This window comes from Oncorhynchus mykiss, chromosome 7 (genome assembly GCF_013265735.2).
Source record: "Oncorhynchus mykiss isolate Arlee chromosome 7, USDA_OmykA_1.1, whole genome shotgun sequence".
Lineage (NCBI taxonomy): Eukaryota > Metazoa > Chordata > Actinopteri > Salmoniformes > Salmonidae > Oncorhynchus > Oncorhynchus mykiss.
In genome coordinates, this window is record NC_048571.1 from 16,097,879 (window position 1) to 16,116,867 (window position 18,989).

At 42.1% G+C, this 18,989-nt stretch overlaps 1 protein-coding gene across 3 annotated transcripts; it reads right to left on the reverse strand.

The window, feature by feature from the left end:
* Positions 1-260: 260 nt before the first annotated feature.
* On the reverse strand, positions 261-18,624 carry LOC110528861 (nardilysin). Of its 3 annotated transcripts, none has more exons than XM_036982742.1 (32): positions 18,584-18,624; positions 17,042-17,266; positions 16,457-16,694; positions 16,286-16,367; positions 15,652-15,805; positions 15,482-15,555; positions 15,292-15,387; positions 15,011-15,133; positions 14,800-14,857; positions 14,381-14,454; positions 14,139-14,208; positions 9,242-9,319; positions 8,998-9,118; positions 7,810-7,868; positions 7,529-7,583; positions 7,344-7,448; positions 7,017-7,140; positions 5,014-5,100; positions 4,818-4,937; positions 3,066-3,117; positions 2,657-2,807; positions 2,448-2,575; positions 2,188-2,353; positions 2,059-2,090; positions 1,832-1,970; positions 1,696-1,743; positions 1,549-1,601; positions 1,274-1,357; positions 1,031-1,121; positions 838-954; positions 645-734; positions 261-567 (listed from the first exon to the last, which is right to left on the reverse strand). In XM_036982742.1, exons 1-32 carry the CDS (start codon positions 18,607-18,609, stop codon positions 355-357), a joined length of 3,333 nt encoding a protein of 1,110 aa, XP_036838637.1. In that variant the 5' UTR covers positions 18,610-18,624; the 3' UTR covers positions 261-354. The 3 variants fall into 3 exon arrangements, with proteins under 3 accessions (XP_036838637.1, XP_036838638.1, XP_036838639.1); XM_036982743.1 differs by lacking the exon at positions 18,584-18,624 and adding an exon at positions 18,226-18,352; XM_036982744.1 differs by lacking the exon at positions 18,584-18,624 and adding an exon at positions 17,406-18,217.
* Positions 18,625-18,989: the final 365 nt, after the last annotated feature.

The window sequence follows — 18,989 nt, forward strand, 5'->3', positions numbered from 1 at the left end:
GTTGAATATGACAGGCCAGGACTCGATGATGTTTGACCCTTACCTGAATGTTGCAGGGAGCTGCTTGCTGACTGCCAATAAGCTGTTATGAACACTTGTAGCAAGTCTACATAAGCTATACACTATGCAGAGATAGGACATCCCATAAAGCATTCTCCATACTGTATTTATAGAAAGTGTTGTATTGCCTTAACATGCGTAGTACCTTATAGAGGTGCAGGTCTAAAGCCGTAGGAGATATTATAATAATGAGCAAGAAGTTGTGTATCATTGAGTTTATTCAGATGATGTTATGGTCAGGCAATGAAGGAGAGAGAGTTTGAAATAAATATTGAGAAAATAGATACTGGTAGTCTATTGGATGATCTTGTGGTATGGGAAGAGGGTAAGGCTCTGGGTAAATGAAGGAATGTCCATGATGGATGTAGCGGCGGCCATCTTGGGTGAGGCGGGGAGGAAGGTCAGTTTGGACACTTCACCATAGGATGAAGTGCCACACTCTTCCTCATCCCTCTCTCCGTTGCCATCTCCTGGGGGGTCGCCCTCCTCCGGCCCAAAACCCACCACCTAGGCAGGGAGGTCGATGTTAGAGCACACAGCTCTTAAACATTGATTACACTGCTCAACTATACACACACACTTACATGTACACTGAGTTTTCTGCAGTTGTGTCCGCGGTGCTCCAGATACCAGGATACCAGCTCTGCTCTCGTCATCTGCTTCAGGGCCTCAATCTACTCACACACAGTCACACATGAAACGTCTGCAGAAACTACAGCAAGCAATGTAAAATTCTGCACACACCAGAAAAACTGAATTGTCCTGTGTGTGTCTCACCTCTCTGTGAAGCCTGTTGAAGACATACTGCTGTGTAACGACCTCAGCCCAGTTCCTGTCCACCTCCTCTCCCAGGTGTGTGTCCTCACACTCCTTTAGCTTGACCAGCGCAGTCACCTGTACACACACACACACCTTCAGCTTAACAAGTAAACTTCAGTACACTTGGATATATAGTCAGACACACACATACCTGTGTGTTGAAGGCACTCTCAGTCAGAGCACTCAACTTCTCTCCAAAGGAAGACAGAAACTCCTCTATCTTCAACTCTACCAGCTCAGTACTGAAAGAGATGGAAAGAAAGAGGAGAGAGAGAGAGAGCCCACTGTCATTACTATGAGGCGTTTACAGGTCATAAGAGAGAGTACTTCTAGCCTCAGGAAGGCCACATCAAAATCACTGCAGTGCACAATACAGTCAGTATGAGGATCTCACTTGAACTTGGTGGCCTGTGTTTCCACCGTGACAGAGAAGCCCAGGACTCCAGATGTGTTTCTGCAGGTTGGATAAACATGATACCTGGAGGAGAGAGATTGAGAGAGGGGTTTAAGTTGACTGAGCCAATTAGAAGCTGGAGGTTTGGGACACTGGAGAAGGTTTGGGACACTGAGGAAGGATGGGACACTGGTTAACACTCCTACTCTTTCCAGAGGTTCCATGGTCTATTTAGTCACCAGAGAGACAGAGAAGTGTGAAACACAGACACTGACCCCAGAGTCTCTTTTGTCCTGAGGAAGTCAAAGCAGGGCTCCTCCATGTGCATCTGGAACCACAACAATATCAACAACACAGAGGTCAGAGGAAGAAGGGATGAGGGGTTAGGGGATTAAAGGATGAATGGTTGTTGGTGTACTCACCACCAGCAGCTCCATCAGTGTGTGTTCTCTGAGGTTTTTCAGACCAGACTGGAGAGAGAGAAAGGAAGAGAGTGAATGAATGTCAGAGGCGAGTCAATCAGTCATGAACAGATGAATTGTACCAGTGTGTGTGTACCTGGTAGTAGACTGTGACCTCTGAGTTGGCATCTCCCTTGTTTAGTGCTTTGACCTTACAGAGGTGCTGTTTCAGAGGCAGCTCCACCACTCTGAACAACACAGAGACCTCTGCTGGCAACTTGGAGAACTGCAGCTTACTGACAGACAGACAGCAAAGAAAGTTATGTGTGTGTGTGTGTGTGTGTGTGTGTGTGTGTGTGTGTGTGTGTGTGTGTATAAACTTACTCAGTGACGTACTGCAGGAACTGGATTGACTCCTGCAGGGAAAACAGAAACCACTTTAATAAATGGCAGAAATCATACAAGAGGGTTTGGTGGAAACGGTGTGTGTGTGTGTTTTCATGGTCCAGTCACCTGGCTAGTGAAGTTCCCCTGCACCAGTCCCTCTGCATAGAGCTGGGTCTTGAAGGTTCTGCTGAACTCCATCAGTTGTTCTACAGTCAGACCACCGTCTGCCAGCGCCTGGTACTTCTCTACCATGGACCAGCGACCATGCTCCAGGATCAACAACCGCACGTCCCTGAGAGTGTGTGTTTGGTGAGAGAGAGAGAAGAAAATGGTGAGGTTGGACACACACCAACAAACAGACCCACACACACACGCGCGTGACGTACTTGCCCAGTTTCTCAGGTCGTATGAGGATGTTGAAATAGGCCTTTTTGAGCTGCTCAGAGAACATATTGAAGACATCTTGACAGGCAGAGAAGTCAGCCAGATGGTCCAGGATCAGATGGAACAGGAGCTACAGAGGAGGGAACACCATCATCATCATGTGTGAGTGGGGTGTGTGTGGCGCGGTGCAGTGTGTCTGGGTCTAACTCACAGGCAGTTTGTGGTTGAAGCCCTTGACCTTGATAACCAGTCCGTGTTCTCCTACTGACAGCTTGTAGTCCAGCTGGGCCACGTCAGCCTCGTAGGCTGGCTCTGCTAGGTTATGACCCAGTATGTTCACTAGCAGGTCAAATAACACCAGGCTAGGGAGGGGGAGAGAGAGCAGAGAATTAGAGGAAGGGGTGGGTGGAGAGGGGTGGGAGGGAGTGAGTGAGAGAGGGGGGAAGGGGTGTTGGGGATGAGAGATTGGAGAGAGGGATATAAGCAGAGAGAAACAGGATTAAAATAATGTGTAAAACAGTTCCTAGCTATGGCTGCATTCTCGAGAGGCTAGCAGTTTTAGCACAATCTCTACCTGTGAAACAATTGTTGGCTAATGGCTCACTAAACCCTGGACTTACTTCTTGGCTGACTGCTGGATGACCGGAGAGATGAGATGGAAGCGGATGTACGCTGAAGGAGAGAGAGTAGAAACAGATCAGCAAAGGAGAGAGAGGAAACATCAGATCAACGGAGAGAGAGTAGAAACAACAGATCAGCAAAGAAGAGAGAGGAAATGTCAGATCAACGGAGAGAGAGTAGAAATGACAGATCAATGAAAGAGTATAGCTATTGACCATTTTAATTGTTCACTGTTGTCGTAACTCAAATCAAATGTTTTATAAAGCCCTTTATACATTAAATAAAGGTTCAAAAAAAGAAATGATCAGCAGAAGAACAGTTGCCAGGAAAAACTCCCTAGAAGGAAGGAACCTATGACGAAACCTAGAGAGGAACCAGGCTCAGAGGGGTGAACCGTTTTCTACTGGCTGTACCAGATAGAGGTTAAGACAAAACTCCACCCAAAAACAAGATTTTGGTATTTGTTTCACTAGTCCTTTGTTGATATAGTCCCAAAATGTGTTGCATGTCAGCAATCATGTTTTCAAGATATATAACTTTCAAAATACAGAAACACACCCAGTATGATGCAAATGATAAACTGTGACTATATCAACTATGGACTAATGAAACAAATACCAAAATAGTTTTTTGGGTGGAATTTTCCTTTAAGAGAATATGTGAACATTGAGGCCAGATTGTGTGTTTTATAAAGAAGTTACTTTGAAACACACACACACACACACACACACTAGGGCTGGCACAATTACTGTGTGGATGAAAACCATTATGAAGGGAAAATAACTGTCATAATTATTGTTTTTTGGGGTACGAACAGGACGGCCTGGAATTTGTGCAATTGAGTCCGTTTCTGCAGTAACATGTACTCTAAACAACATGATGAAACTTTGTTGCTCCTAGTTGAAACAAGCAAGGTGCTGAAGCAAACCAGTCTTCAGGTTGCCTAGGAAACAGCAGCACACATGAAAAGAACGGGCTTGGAACCATAGAATTATCAACTAGAATAATCATTTAAGAGGATCTATATGCTTGGAACCTCTTACCCTGGCAATTTGACTGGTAAACTCATGGTTGGCTGCATGGTATTGTGATGCAATAACATCCATGGTAATGTAGAATGTTCATTATGTTAACTGATGTGGCTCTTGTAATGAAATGTATTTTTTTGTAATGTCATTTGAGTTGAATCAAAGATTTTCAATTATATTGACAAGATAGTGGAGTGACCGTTCTAACAATGGAAATACATGTCCTTAAAGATGGAAGGCGGGACCATTCTTGCCAATGAGAGGGCAGAATGGTCCCACCTGAACAACAGGCACAACTCTGACATAAAGTCGTTTTTTTTCAAAGTTGGTCAAATGCGTCCACTTATATCAGTGCATTTGTAACAACCTAACCATTCCTGAAAGTCTATCAGATCAAATAAGCCTCACGTAGCAATTTAGCAATTACATTGTTTGTTCACCAAATTCAACACTCTCTCATTGATCTCCTTTCCAAAAATGCCTCACTTCGTGGTCTTATTTTCGCAGACAGATTTTGGGCGGAGTAAACCCTCCTGTGGGTACACTCGCAGTGGGTGCCAGTCCATCCATTATGCCATCTTTGAATTGAATGGGGACGCCCATTCTATTTCTGGTATTACTATTCAAACGGTTATTACAGAGATTGCTTTGGCTGGCCAATTTACCGTCATCCAAAATTCCATGACCGTCATAGCCCTAACACACACACACACACACACACACCTTTGGGTATGTTGAACTTGTTGTCCTTCTTGTACCAGAGACATCCTCGGTCGTTGGCAGTTACTCTGACTGGCAGCTCAGTATCAGGACAGTCAGACAGCTTCAGGCTGAAATCAGTCGCTACAAGGAAGACACGAAATATAAACACATTAGGAATGTTCACAACACAGAAACACACAGACACACACACACTAACCGATGAACTTGTTCTCGACAGGGAGGTGCAGGTCAGAGCTGTGCTCAAAGTCTCCGTTCCAGCGCTCTCTCCACTCCTGCTGGATATCTGGACAGAGAAGAGACAACGATCAGGATACCCTCTCTCTTTCTCTACATATTGGGACCATGTTGACATGATCTGGTCCTCTAATAATGTAAACAGATACAGAGCCTTCTGAAAGTATTCACACCTCTTGACCTTTTCCAAGATTTGTTGTGTTACAGCCTGAATTTAAAATGGATTCCATTGAGATTTTGTGTCACTGGTCGACACACAATACCCCATAACGTCAAAGTGGAATTATGTTTTTAGACATTTTTACAAATGAATTAATAATGAAAAGCTGAAATGTCTTGAGTAAATACTTATTTGGCCCCTAAAAGCCTAAATACGATCAAGAGTAAACATGTGCTTAACGTGTCACATAATAAGTTGCATGGACTCAGTCTGTGTGTAATAATAGTGTTTAACATGATTTTTGAATGACTACCTCATCTCTGTACCCCACACATACAATGGTCTGCAAGGTCCCTCAGTCGAGCAGTACATTTCAAGCACAGATTCAACCACAAAGACCAGGGAGGTTTTCCAATGCCCAGCAAAGAAGGGCTGGTTAAATGGATAAAAAAAACAACTAAAAAAAACAGATTGAATATCTAAATATATTTAAGCATGGTGAAGTTATTAATTACACTTTGAATGGTGCATCAATACACCCAGTCACTACAAAGATACAGGCGTCCTTCTTAACTCAGTTGCCAGAGAGGAAGGAAACCAGTTACAGAGTTTAATGGCTGTGATAGGAGAAAACTGAGGATGTATAAACAACATTGTAGTTACTTCACAACACTAGCCTGTACAGAATAAAAAATGATCCAAAACATGCCTACCTGTTTCCATTAAGGCATTAAAGTAAAACTGAAAAACATGTGGCAAAGAAATAAACTTTATGTCCTGAACACAAAGTGTTATGTTTGAGCCAAATCCAACACAACACATCACTGAGTACCACTCTTCATATTTTCAAGCATGGTGATGGCTGCATCATGTTATTGGTATGCTTGTCATTGGCATGACTAGGATAAAAAGAAACTGAATATATCTAAGCACAAGCAAAGAGGAACCTGGTTCAGTCTGCTTTCCAACAGATACCGGGAGACAAATTCACCTTTCTGCAGGACAATAACCTAAAACACAAGGCCAAATATACACTACAGTTGTTTACCAAGACGGTATTGAATCTTCCTGAGTGGCCTAGTTACAGTTTTGACTTAACTCGGCTTGAAAATCTATGGCAAGACCTGAAAATGGCTGTCTATCAATGATCAACAATGACCTTGACAGAGCTTTAAAAAGAATCATGTGTAAATATTGTACAATCCAGGTGTACAAAGCTCTGAATAGCCTTAATTTCTCAGAGCAAGAATAGACTGACAAGTTTCAGAAGAAAGGTCTTTGTTTCTGTCCATTTTAAGCCTGTTATCGAACCCACAATTGCTGATACTCCAGATACTCAACTAGTCTAAAGAAGGACAGTTTTATTACTTCTTTAACCATCACAACAGTTTTCAGCTGTGCTAGCATAATTGCAAAAGGGTTTTCTAATGATCAATTAGCCTTTTAAAATGATAAACTTGGATTAGCTAACACAACGTGCCATTGGAACACATGAGTGACGGTTGCTGATTATGGGCCTCTGTACGCCAATGTAAATATCCCATAAAAATTCTGCCGTTTCCAGCTACAATAGTAATTTACAACATTAACAATGTCTACACTGTATTTCTGATCAATTTGATGTTATTATAATGGACAAAAAATGCGCTTTTCTTTCAAAAACAAGGACATTTCCTAGTGACCCCAAACTTTTGAACGGTAGTGTATATTTAGTCCCTTTTGAACTCAGGCTGAAACAAGTCAAGGGGTATGAAGACTTTCTGAAGCCACTGTAGTAGGCCCGTGTGTGTGTGTGTGTGTCTCACCTTCTACGCTGTAATGCGTCCCAAACCATTTCTCCCTGAGGGGACAGTGGCCTTCGTGTTCTGGAGAGAGCAGCAACAGGTTGGATCTGTCTGGAGTCAGCAAGGACAGGGCCGCACTGATCACCTACACACACACACACAAGAAATACTTTATTTGAATCAACAAATTACATTCAAGAAGGTTTCAAACATTTATTTGTATGCATGGACACTTAAGGATACAGAAAGCACCTTCTCCAAACAGCACATACACACACACACCAGGTTAGCTTCGTAAGCAAGGAAAGGGCCGCAACGATCACCTAAACACACACACACAGTCGGTACCTCAGGTGAATACTGGAACATGAGCTGGTCTCCGGTGAGGAAGTGTTCTTTAGGAAACAGCTGCATGTTCTCACAGATATCCTCCACATACTCTATAGGGTCCGTCTGAAACACACAGGGGTGCATCATTTGGTTGGCATTCATTCCTGTACTTGTAGATAGAAGGAGAATGCTAGTAGTATTACCTGTTCCTGGTAGTGAAACTCATTGGCTTCAATCTTTTGAATCTCCTCATAGATCCTACAAACACAGAGAGAGGGAGAGAGAGAGAGAGAGAGAGAGAGAGAGAGAGAGAGAGAGAGGCAGAGGGAGAGATAGAGAGAGAGAGAGACAGAGAGCGAGCGAGATGGAGAGAGAGAAAGAGAGAGTGAGCGAGATAGAGAGAGAGAGAGAGATACTGTATAAATAAAGCACATATTCTGCATTTCACATGCCTATAACGAAGCCCTAATCACACAGACACTACCTTTGTTGGGGGCCCAGGCTCTGTAGCATCTTGAGGTACTGGAAGACCAGGTGAGCCACCTGTAGAGAAACACATATAATGTGTGTACTGTGTACCAATAGTCTGTGTACCAAACGTTTTACTATACTGTTGAGTACCAAAAGTGCTCACAAGAATAGTAAACCAACTAAAATTCAGAGAAGTGAGGAAATTGTGCCAGTCCTCACTTGTAAAAATACTATTTTAGGCTTCAAGGTTAGGTTTATAACTAGGGTTAGGGTTATAACTAGGGTTAGGTTTATAACTAGGGTTAGGGTTATAACTAGGGTTAGGTTTATAACTAGGGTTAGGGTTAGGGTTATAACTAAGGTTAGGGTTATAATTAGGGTTAGGTTTATAACTAGGGTTAGGTTTATAACTAGGGTTAGGGTTATAACTAGGGTTAGGGTTATAACTAGGGTTAGGGTTATAACTAGGGTTAGGTTTATAACTAGGGTTAGGGTTATAACTAGGGTTAGGGTTATACTTAGGGTTAGGTTTATAACTAGGGTTAGGTTTATAACTAGGGTTAGGGTTATAATTAGGGTTAGGTTTATAACTAGGGTTAGGGTTATAACTAGGGTTAGGGTTATAACTAGGGTTAGGGTTATAACTAGGGTTAGGGTTATAACTAGGGTTCAGGAAAATAGGACTTTGAATGGATGTGTGAGTGAGTGTGTACCAAACTGGTAGAAGTTCTGGAATCCTTGGTCAGTGAGTGTGTACCAAACTGGTAGAAGTTCTGGAATCCTTGGTCAGTGAGTGTGTACCAAACTGGTAGAAGTTCTGGAATCCTTGGTCAGTGAGTGTGTACCAAACTGGTAGAAGTTCTGGAATCCTTGGTCAGTGAGTGTGTACCAAACTGGTAGAAGTTCTGGAATCCTTGGTCAGTGAGTGTGGACCAACCTGGTAGAAGTTCTGGAATCCTTGGTCAGTGAGTGTGTACCAAACTGGTAGAAGTTCTGGAATCCTTGGTCAGTGAGTGTGGACCAACCTGGTAGAAGTTCTGGAATCCTTGGTCAGTGAGTGTGGACCAACCTGGTAGAAGTTCTGGAATCCTTGGTCAATGACTGTGTACCAACCTGGTAGAAGTTCTGGAATCATTGGTCAGTGAGTGTGGACCAACCTGGTAGAAGTTCTGGAATCCTTGGTCAATGACTGTGTACCAACCTGGTAGAAGTTCTGGAATCCTTGGTCAGTGAGTGTGATGGAGATGGAGAAGATGGAGTAGGTAGAGTTCTGGTCAAAGCCTGTTTCACTGTTCCCTCCAAACAGAGCCATGGCCCAGCACCTACACACACACACACACACACACACACACACCTCAGCACCTAAGTACAGTTGCCACATAAACATTGCTATAAAACGGTGCATTGTGGGTTATGTAGTCCTGTATGCTGTAGTTCTGACTCACTTCCTCCTGAGAATTGATAGGATGCTGCCTGTGCCCTCATGACCAATCAGCCAAGAGATGTAGTGGAGAGGCTTCACCCTGAGAAAGAGAGAGAGAGGTGGAGCGAGAACGGGGTGGGGGGACGAAGAGAGGCAGAAAGAGTGAGGCAGAGAGAGAGGTGCATCATCAACTGTAGTATCTCTCCTGTAGTTCCTCTGTTATAAAGCTGTATTATCTGTAGTAGCTGTACTGTCTGTAGTAGCTGTATTACATGTAATATCTGTAGTAGCTGTATTATCTGTAGTAGCTGTATTATCTGTAGTAGCTGTACTATCTGTAATAGCTGTATTATATGTTGTAGCTGTAATTCCTGTATTATCTGCAGTAGCTGTATTATCCGGAGTAGCTGTATTATCTGTAGTAGCTGTATTATCTGTAATAGCTGTATTATCTGTAATATCTGTAATTCCTGTATTATCTGGAGTAGCTGTATTATCTGGAGTAGCTGTACTATCTGTAGTAGCTGTATTATCTGTAATAGCTGTATTATCTGTATTATCTGTAATAGCTGTATTATCTATAGTAGCTGTATTATCTGTAGTAGCTGTATTATCTGTAGCAGCTGTATTATCTGTAGCAGCTGTATTATCTGTAGCAGCTGTATTATCTGTAGCAGCTGTATTATCTGTAGTAGCTGTATTATTTGTAGTAGCTGTATTATCTGTAGTAGCTGTATTATATGTAATAGCTGTATTATCTGGAGTAGCTGTATTATATGTAATATCTGTAATGCCTGTATTATCTGTAGTAGCTGTATTGTCTGGAGTAGCTGTATTATCTGGAGTACCTGTATTTTCTGTAATAGCTGTATTATCTGTAATATCTGTATTATCTGTAGTAGCTGTATTAGCTGTATTATATGTAGTAGCTGTATTATCTGTAGTAGCTGTATTATCTGTAATAGCTGTATTATCTGTAATATCTGTATTATCTATAGTAGCTGTATTATCTGTAATAGCTGTACTATCTATAGTAGCTGTATTATCTGTAGCAGCTGTATTATCTGTAGCAGCTGTATTATCTGTAGCAGCTGTATTATCTGTAGTAGCTGTATTATCTGTAGTAGCTGTATTATATGTAGTAGCTGTATTATCTGTAATAGCTGTATTATCTGGAGTAGCTGTATTATATGTAATATCTGTAATGCCTGTATTATCTGGAGTAGCTGTATTATCTGTAGTAGCTGTATTGTCTGGAGTAGCTGTATTATCTGGAGTACCTGTATTATCTGTAATAGCTGTATTATCTGTAATATCTGTATTATCTGTAGTAGCTGTATTAGCTGTATTATATGTAGTAGCTGTATTATCTGTAGTAGCTGTATTATCTGTAGTAGCTGTATTATCTGTAATAGCTGTATTATCTGTAATATCTGTATTATCTATAGTAGCTGTATTATCTGTAATATCTGTACTATCTGCAGTAGCTGTATTATCTGTAATAGCTGTATTATCTGTAATAGCTGTATTATCTGGAGTAGCTGTATTATATGTAATATCTGTAATGCCTGTATTATCTGGAGTAGCTGTATTATCTGTAATAGCTGTATTATCTGTAATAGCTGTATTATCTGGAGTAGCTGTATTATATGTAATATCTGTAATGCCTGTATTATCTGGAGTAGCTGTATTATCTGTAATAGCTGTAATGCCTGTATTGTCTGGAGTAGCTGTATTATATGTAATATCTGTAATGCCTGTATTATCTGTAATAGCTGTAATAGCTGTATTATCTGGAGTAGCTGTATTACCTGTAATAACTATTATCTGGAGTAGCTGTATTACCTGTAGTAGCTGTATTATCTGTAGTAGCTGTATTATCTGTAATAGCTGTATTATCTGGAGTAGCTGTATTATATGTAATATCTGTAATGCCTGTATTATCTGTAATAGCTGTATTATCTGTAATAGCTGTATTATCTGGAGTAGCTGTATTACCTGTAGTACCTGTAATATCTGTAGTAGCTGTATTATCTGTAGTAGCTGTATTATCTGTATTATAAGTAGTACCTGTATTATTTGTAGCAGCTGTTTTATCTGTAGAAGCTGTATTATCTGTAGTAGCTGTATTATCTGTATTATAAGTAGTACCTGTATTATTTGTAGCAGCTGTTTTATCTGTAGAAGCTGTATTATCTGTAGTAGCTGTATTAGCTGTATTATATGTAGTAGCTGTATTATCTGTAGTAGCTGTATTATCTGTAATAGCTGTATTATCTGTAATATCTGTATTATCTATAGTAGCTGTATTATCTGTAATAGCTGTACTATCTATAGTAGCTGTATTATCTGTAGCAGCTGTATTATCTGTAGCAGCTGTATTATCTGTAGCAGCTGTATTATCTGTAGTAGCTGTATTATCTGTAGTAGCTGTATTATATGTAGTAGCTGTATTATCTGTAATAGCTGTATTATCTGGAGTAGCTGTATTATATGTAATATCTGTAATGCCTGTATTATCTGGAGTAGCTGTATTATCTGTAATAGCTGTATTGTCTGGAGTAGCTGTATTATCTGGAGTACCTGTATTATCTGTAATAGCTGTATTATCTGTAATATCTGTATTATCTGTAGTAGCTGTATTAGCTGTATTATATGTAGTAGCTGTATTATCTGTAGTAGCTGTATTATCTGTAGTAGCTGTATTATCTGTAATAGCTGTATTATCTGTAATATCTGTATTATCTATAGTAGCTGTATTATCTGTAATATCTGTACTATCTGCAGTAGCTGTATTATCTGTAATAGCTGTATTATCTGTAATAGCTGTATTATCTGGAGTAGCTGTATTATATGTAATATCTGTAATGCCTGTATTATCTGGAGTAGCTGTATTATCTGTAATAGCTGTATTATCTGTAATAGCTGTATTATCTGGAGTAGCTGTATTATATGTAATATCTGTAATGCCTGTATTATCTGGAGTAGCTGTATTATCTGTAATAGCTGTAATGCCTGTATTGTCTGGAGTAGCTGTATTATATGTAATATCTGTAATGCCTGTATTATCTGTAATAGCTGTAATAGCTGTATTATCTGGAGTAGCTGTATTACCTGTAATAACTATTATCTGGAGTAGCTGTATTACCTGTAGTAGCTGTATTATCTGTAGTAGCTGTATTATCTGTAATAGCTGTATTATCTGGAGTAGCTGTATTATATGTAATATCTGTAATGCCTGTATTATCTGTAATAGCTGTATTATCTGTAATAGCTGTATTATCTGGAGTAGCTGTATTACCTGTAGTACCTGTAATATCTGTAGTAGCTGTATTATCTGTAGTAGCTGTATTATCTGTATTATAAGTAGTACCTGTATTATTTGTAGCAGCTGTTTTATCTGTAGAAGCTGTATTATCTGTAGTAGCTGTATTATCTGTATTATAAGTAGTACCTGTATTATTTGTAGCAGCTGTTTTATCTGTAGAAGCTGTATTATCTGTAGTAGCTGTATTATCTGTAGTAGCTCTATTATACTAGAGGTTAGAGCGTTGGGCCAGTAACCAGAAGGTTGCTGGATCGAATCGCTGAGCTGACATGGGAAAAATCAGTTCCCCGGGCGCCGAAGAAGTGGATGTCGATTAAGGTAGCCCCCCTCACCTCTATGATTCAGAGGGGTTGGGTTAAATGCGGAAAACACATTCCAGTTGACTACATTCAGTTGGACAAATTGGAGTAGCTGTATTATCTGTAATAGCTGTATTATCTGGAGTAGCTGTATTATCTGTATTATCTGGAGTAGCTGTATTATCTGTAATAGCTGTATTATCTGTAATAGCTGTATTACCTGTAATAGCTGTATTATCTAGAGTCGCTGTATTATCTGTAGTAGCTGTATTATCTGGAGTCGCTGTATTATCTGGAATCGCTGTATTATCTGTAATAGCTGTATTATCTGTAATAGCTGGAGTCGCTGTATTATCTGGAGTCGCTATATTATCTGGAGTCGCTGTATTATCTGTAGTAGCTGTATTATCTGTAGTAGCTGTATTATCTGTAGTTGCTGTATTATCTGTAGTAGCTGTATTATCTGTAGTAGCTGTATTATCTGGAGTCGCTGTATTATCTGGAGTCGCTGTATCATCTGGAGTCGCTGTATCATCTGGAGTCGCTGTATTATCTGTAGTACCTGTATTATCTGTAGTTGCTGTATTATCTGTAGTAGCTGTATTATCTGTAGTAGCTGTATTATCTGGAGTCGCTGTATTATCTGGAGTCGCTGTATTATCTGGAGTCGCTGAATTATCTGGAGTCGCTGTATTATCTGTAATAGCTGTATTATATGTTGTAGCTGTACTATCTGGAGTAGCTGTACTATCTGTAGTAGCTGTATTATCTATAGTAGCTGTATTAACTGTAGTAGCTGTATTATCTGTATTGTCTGGAGTAGCTGTATTATCTGTAGTAGCTGTACTATCTGTAGTAGCTGTATTATCTGTAGTAGGTGTATTATCTGTAGTAGCTATATTATCTGGAGTAGCTGTACTATCTGAAATAGCTGTATTATCTGTAGTAGCTGTATTATCTGTAATAGCTGTATTATCTGTAATAGCTGTATTATCTGTAGTAGCTGTATTATCTGTAGTAGCTGTATTATCTGGAGTAGCTGTACAATCTGTATTATCTATAATAGCTGTATTATCTGTAATAGCTGTATTATCTGTAGTAGCTGTATTATCTGTAATAGCTGTATTATCTGTAGTAGCTGTAATAGCTGTATTATCTGTAGTAGCTGTACGATCTGTATTATCTGTAATAGCTGTACTATCTGTAATAGCTGTACTATCTGTAATAGCTGTACTATCTGTAATAGCTGTACTATCTGGAGTAGCTGTATTATATGTAGTTGTGTTTCTTACCTGTAGTGTTTCTCCTGAGGAGGCAGGGACCATGTGATGGTCAGAGCATGGACCTTCCTCACAGGAACAACTGAAACACACAGCTATGTCTTACTACACTTGTGAGCATATCTTTTTGGGAACCAACAATTGATTCCCATTTAAAATCCTGTTTTCAGTGAGCTGAACTGAAGCAGTATGGCTCTAATGGAGATCAGGAGAGAAGGCTGTGCAGGTCAGCTCAATAGAGCAGGTGTTACTACCTCTGTACAGCTTGTTGAAGGCTGGAGTATCAAAGGGATCCAGCAGCTCAGAGAAGTCCGGCTTGGGCTGAGCACTGAGGAACAGGGTTCAGTAAGTGTTCGCTAAATGACCATATAATATTTGAAAGGTGAGGGATTTACAGTGGGGCAAAAAAGTATTTAGTCAGCCACCAATTGTGCAAGTTCTCTCACTTAAAAAGGTGAGAGAGGCCTGTAATTTTCATCATAGGTACACTTCAACTATGACAGACAAAATGAGAAAAAAAGTCCAGAAAATCACATTGTAGGATTTTTTATGAATTTATTTGCAAATTATGGTGGAAAATAAGCCTCTCTCATCTTTTTAAGTGGGAGAACTTGCACAATTGGTGGCTGACTAAATACTTTTTTGCCCCACTGTATGTACAGCTGAGACTCACTTGTTGGGCACTCCACTGAAGATCTCCTTCACCCACTCCTCTAGAGTGTCCAGCTTCTCTACACACACACACACACAGACACACACACAGAGACACACACACACACACAGACACACACACACACACCGACAGAGGAGGACAACAGAGTTACATGTGTGACTGCGCGGCAAGGTCGTGTGTGTGTGTATGTGTGTGTGTGAGTGCGCGTCACCTTTAGACTGCACAGTCAGGGTCATGTAGTGGGCAGAGTAATGTCTCTTCCAGAAGGAGCGGAGCCTCTTGTAAACGTTGATCTTCTTTTTCCTGGGCTCTGTCTTCAGAGTCTGGGCATTACCTGGGGAAACCATGACAACCACCGGGTGAAACCATGACAACAGCCCAGTCACATACCACAATAACACAACATCTGTCTCTCATTTACACATGACAACACAGTACACAGAGTAGTTTTTGTGTGTGTGTGTGTGTGCGTGCATACGTGCGTGTCCTCACCCCAGCCGAACTTGCCCATGGGGTGACCTGGCTTCGCTAGACTCCCAAACAACATCTCTTTCCTGTGAGAGTCAGACGGCTTGGCCAGTTGGTACTCTGATAAAAGAGAGAAGGGAGAGCAGGTCACTACATAGCCAGTGCATAAGGTCTGAATAAAGTCAACATTTTTTTCCCCCAGAATGCCTCTCACCGGAGTCGACAGCTTCCACCTCCCTGTCGATGGCGTCTCGGATCATCAGAGGACAGATGAAAAACTGGGCCCATCTGGAGAGAGCCAATCACAGACAGGTACAGAGTCAGATGGACTAATCCGAATCAAGAGACAATGCACAGAGACTATAATGGTGGTGTGTTGCTGACCTGTCTAGAGCCTCTCTGAATTTCTTTCTCTGGATGTCAAACTGGAAGACGGTTCTCTCACAGTCCGTGGAGGCGTTGTCACTGCCCCCATGTTTCTTCAGGAAGGCATCGAAACCATTCTCTGATGGGTACTTCTCACTGCCCATGAACACCACTACAGGAGAAGAGGAGGAGAGGAGAAAAGAGAGGGAGGAGAGGGGGAGGAGAGAGGGAGGAGAGGGAGAGGAGAGAGGGAGGAGAGGGAGAGGAGAGAGAGGAGATAGGGAGGAGAGGAGAGGGAGATGAGAGAGGAGAGAGGGAGGAGAGGGAGAGGAGAGGGAGAGGAGAGAGGGAGAGGGAGGAGAGAGAGGAGAGGGAGAGAAGAGAGGGAGGAGAGAGGGAGGAGAGGGAGAGGAGAGGGAGGAGAGGAGATAGGGAGGAGAGGAGAGGGAGATGAGAGAGGGAGGAGAGAGAGGAGAGAGGGAGGAGAGGGAGAGGAGAGGGAGAGGAGAGAGAGGAGAGGGAGAGAAGAGAGGGAGGAGAGAGAGGAGAGGGAGAGGAGAGTCTGTTTTATATCCCCTTGTGTCACAAACACAGCATTGCACCAGATTTATCACAACAAAACAATCTCATCCTTAAGGGCCATCATACTCACTGTGTTCCAGGAAGTGGGCGAGGCCTGGGAGGTCATTGGGGTCACTGAAGCTGCCAATACCCACACACAGCGCTGCTGCAGACTGACACACACACATAAACAAACACACAATCATCAACACCCTTATTACTATTGCTGCTAATGTGCTGTTATTTCCTCTTCAGGTCTCACCTGTTTCTCTGAGTGTCCCTTCTTCCTCTTCCCTCCATCCTCGTCATCCTCAAAGTCACTGTCCTTGTCATCCTCCTCTTCTTCAGACTCTTCCTCTGTTTCCTCTCCTGAGTCTTCTTCCTCCTCTTCCTCCTCCCCCAGTTCCTCCTCCTCCTCTGATTCGTCATCTCCAGAAGAGGCGGGACCAGTGAAGTCTGAAATTAGCAGAACTCGAAGCCCATTGGTCAGCTCGATGTACCTGTGGGAGGGGTTAGACAGAGGTAAACACTATTTTCTTATTCTAAGATGCTGACACAACCACACACACAGTTTGGCCCTCCGAAACTGCATGCTTCAGTTGGCTTAAAATGACAGCAGGATGTCTTGTTGGCCAAGGAGTGGTGTAAACATGTGTGACCTGTTACGCTCCCAGACACCCTGCAGAGTCTCGCAGACAAACAGACAGATGGAAAGAAAGAAAAGGTCTCTCTCTCTCTCTCTCACACACACACAGTCTCTCTCTGTCGCCCTCTCACACACACACACACATTCTCTTTCTCTCTCTCACACACACACATTGGTGTGTAAGGTAAACATTGATGTTACCTGTACTGTTTGGGGTCACTAGGGGACTTGATGATGTCTGGGTCTCCAGTGTTCTCTCCTCCTCCATCCCCTGCTTCCTGGACTTGGACCTTTGGCCCTGGCTCAGCTTCCTCTCTTTCTTCTTCTCTTTCCTCCCCTCGGTCCGGTCCGGTACTAGAGCCACTGGCTGAGGCACTTCTGGACTTGTTGGTCTGTGGCATTCTGAATAGCGAAGACACTTTGGCACTGTGAGGCGACAACAGCGGGCCACAGTGAATAGGACACAGGGAAACCAATAGACATGTTATTCAACTCCAGGTCTGGAGGGACTCTTCTCTACTTGGAAGTTCATTCTTGTCACTGATCGGGCAGAGAGTCCATTCACCTTGTGTGCCAGGTCTGAGTCAGTCCCTGATTAGCAGGGAAGGATGACAACCACAGGGGTTTGGGTCCTGCAGGTCTGGAACTGAATGGCCCTGCTCTACTGGCCAACACTGTGACACAGCGTGTCACTCTAAGGACAGCAATGGTGATGGGCTGGATTTAATTTAATTTAAAATGATTGCTTAAGCTAGGCTACTGAGTAAATATTTAATTTTAATGACAGATCTGTCAAGAAGTGACAGTGATTGAAAGTAAGACTCTACGAAGCAAACAACTATGTATTAGTTTGATCAGCTGTCAAAAAAGTATTATCATGCCAGACACAGTCAATAGATGCGATGGGGGGGGGGGGGGGGGGGGGGGGTGATGAGGCGACAATAGATCTATTCACCCAACGCCTGTCTGGTTTGTTCCCCCGTATTCAGCTGTGTCAGCTACAAAAAAAACAACCCTAGTCCCCAAGTGCCATACACTCGCCTCACTGCGGGCTTTATGTGGGCTCAGTCAGCACCGCAAGTCAGCCAACTTATATCGCTAGCAGCAAACTGTAGCAAGCGAGTCACCGGTTACAACATGGCAATAATATGAAAGATACAGTAACACAGATATAGGCTACTTCACCATGATCGACCGACAAGTCTGTCAAAAAGCCTCAGACTTTTCTAGGCTAGCGACTCACACAATACATGTCAAACCCCACCCAACTTTTCTACTACGGGAACGTATACTTCAAATTGGTTCTATGTCCTAGAAATTAATCTTATATTTGGTCAAGTTTGACAGCTAACGAAGTAGCGTTGGTCCCGGCGATGTTTCCATACCTTGCTTCTTGATATCACAGGGATGGAACCTAGCGTTTCCCCTGCATATGGTAGGATGATTATTTTGCTATAAGGAGCGCCTTGATTCGTCGAACGCTAAGAGCATTTCAACATTGCAACATTTGATTGCTCCGGAATAAGGCAGACACACCCAGGGGCGTGATTACGGAAACTTTAAACGACCGTGATTGGGCAAAAATACGCCACACGTGGGAACTTCTCTACTCTTCACATTGTGGTTACATTGTAGCAGCAACACGAGACTGTTTATTACATTGTAACTAACAAGTACTGTAACACTAGCAGCGACAACAAAATGGACAGTGTCGACAAGTTGTCTGGCAGGACCTATACTTACCACAGTCCCGCGTTACAGCAGTCCATAATGAGTTTATATTTCCCAGCACTCATTCATTGCACCGTAATAAAATCAGCATCGAGGTAGTTACAGTCGCTTGTTGGTTTGTCCATGGATAGGCTTGAGGTAGGCAACTGTACATTGTGATGCAGATACAGTAGAATACAAGTGATACGTTCTATTGAATTGCTTCCTAAATTCCAAACCTTCTTGTGGCAGTGTTGAGCCGCTAGGGGGTAGGCGACAACAGGGCAGATATTGATAGAGTTTGTCTGTTGATCGTCTGTAGGCCTACAGTTGAACGAGCGACTGCTTATTAAGGCATGACCTTGCTTTTGGGCCGTTTGCAGAGACACAGATTAGACTCTCATTCTCCTGAACAAACTGAAGACCAATGATAATGTGC

Bases quoted from the DNA above. Each gene is read 5' to 3' on its own strand.
- LOC110528861 (XM_036982742.1), bottom strand. From the start codon at position 18,609: ATGGACTGCTGTAACGCGGGACTGTG. The intron at 7,141-7,343 runs GTACCGACTGTG...GTGTGTGTGTAG, and splicing joins TGTTCCAGTATTCACCTGAG to GTGATCAGTGCGGCCCTGTC. The intron at 1,971-2,058 runs GTAAGTTTATAC...TCTGTCTGTCAG, and splicing joins TTCCTGCAGTACGTCACTGA to TAAGCTGCAGTTCTCCAAGT.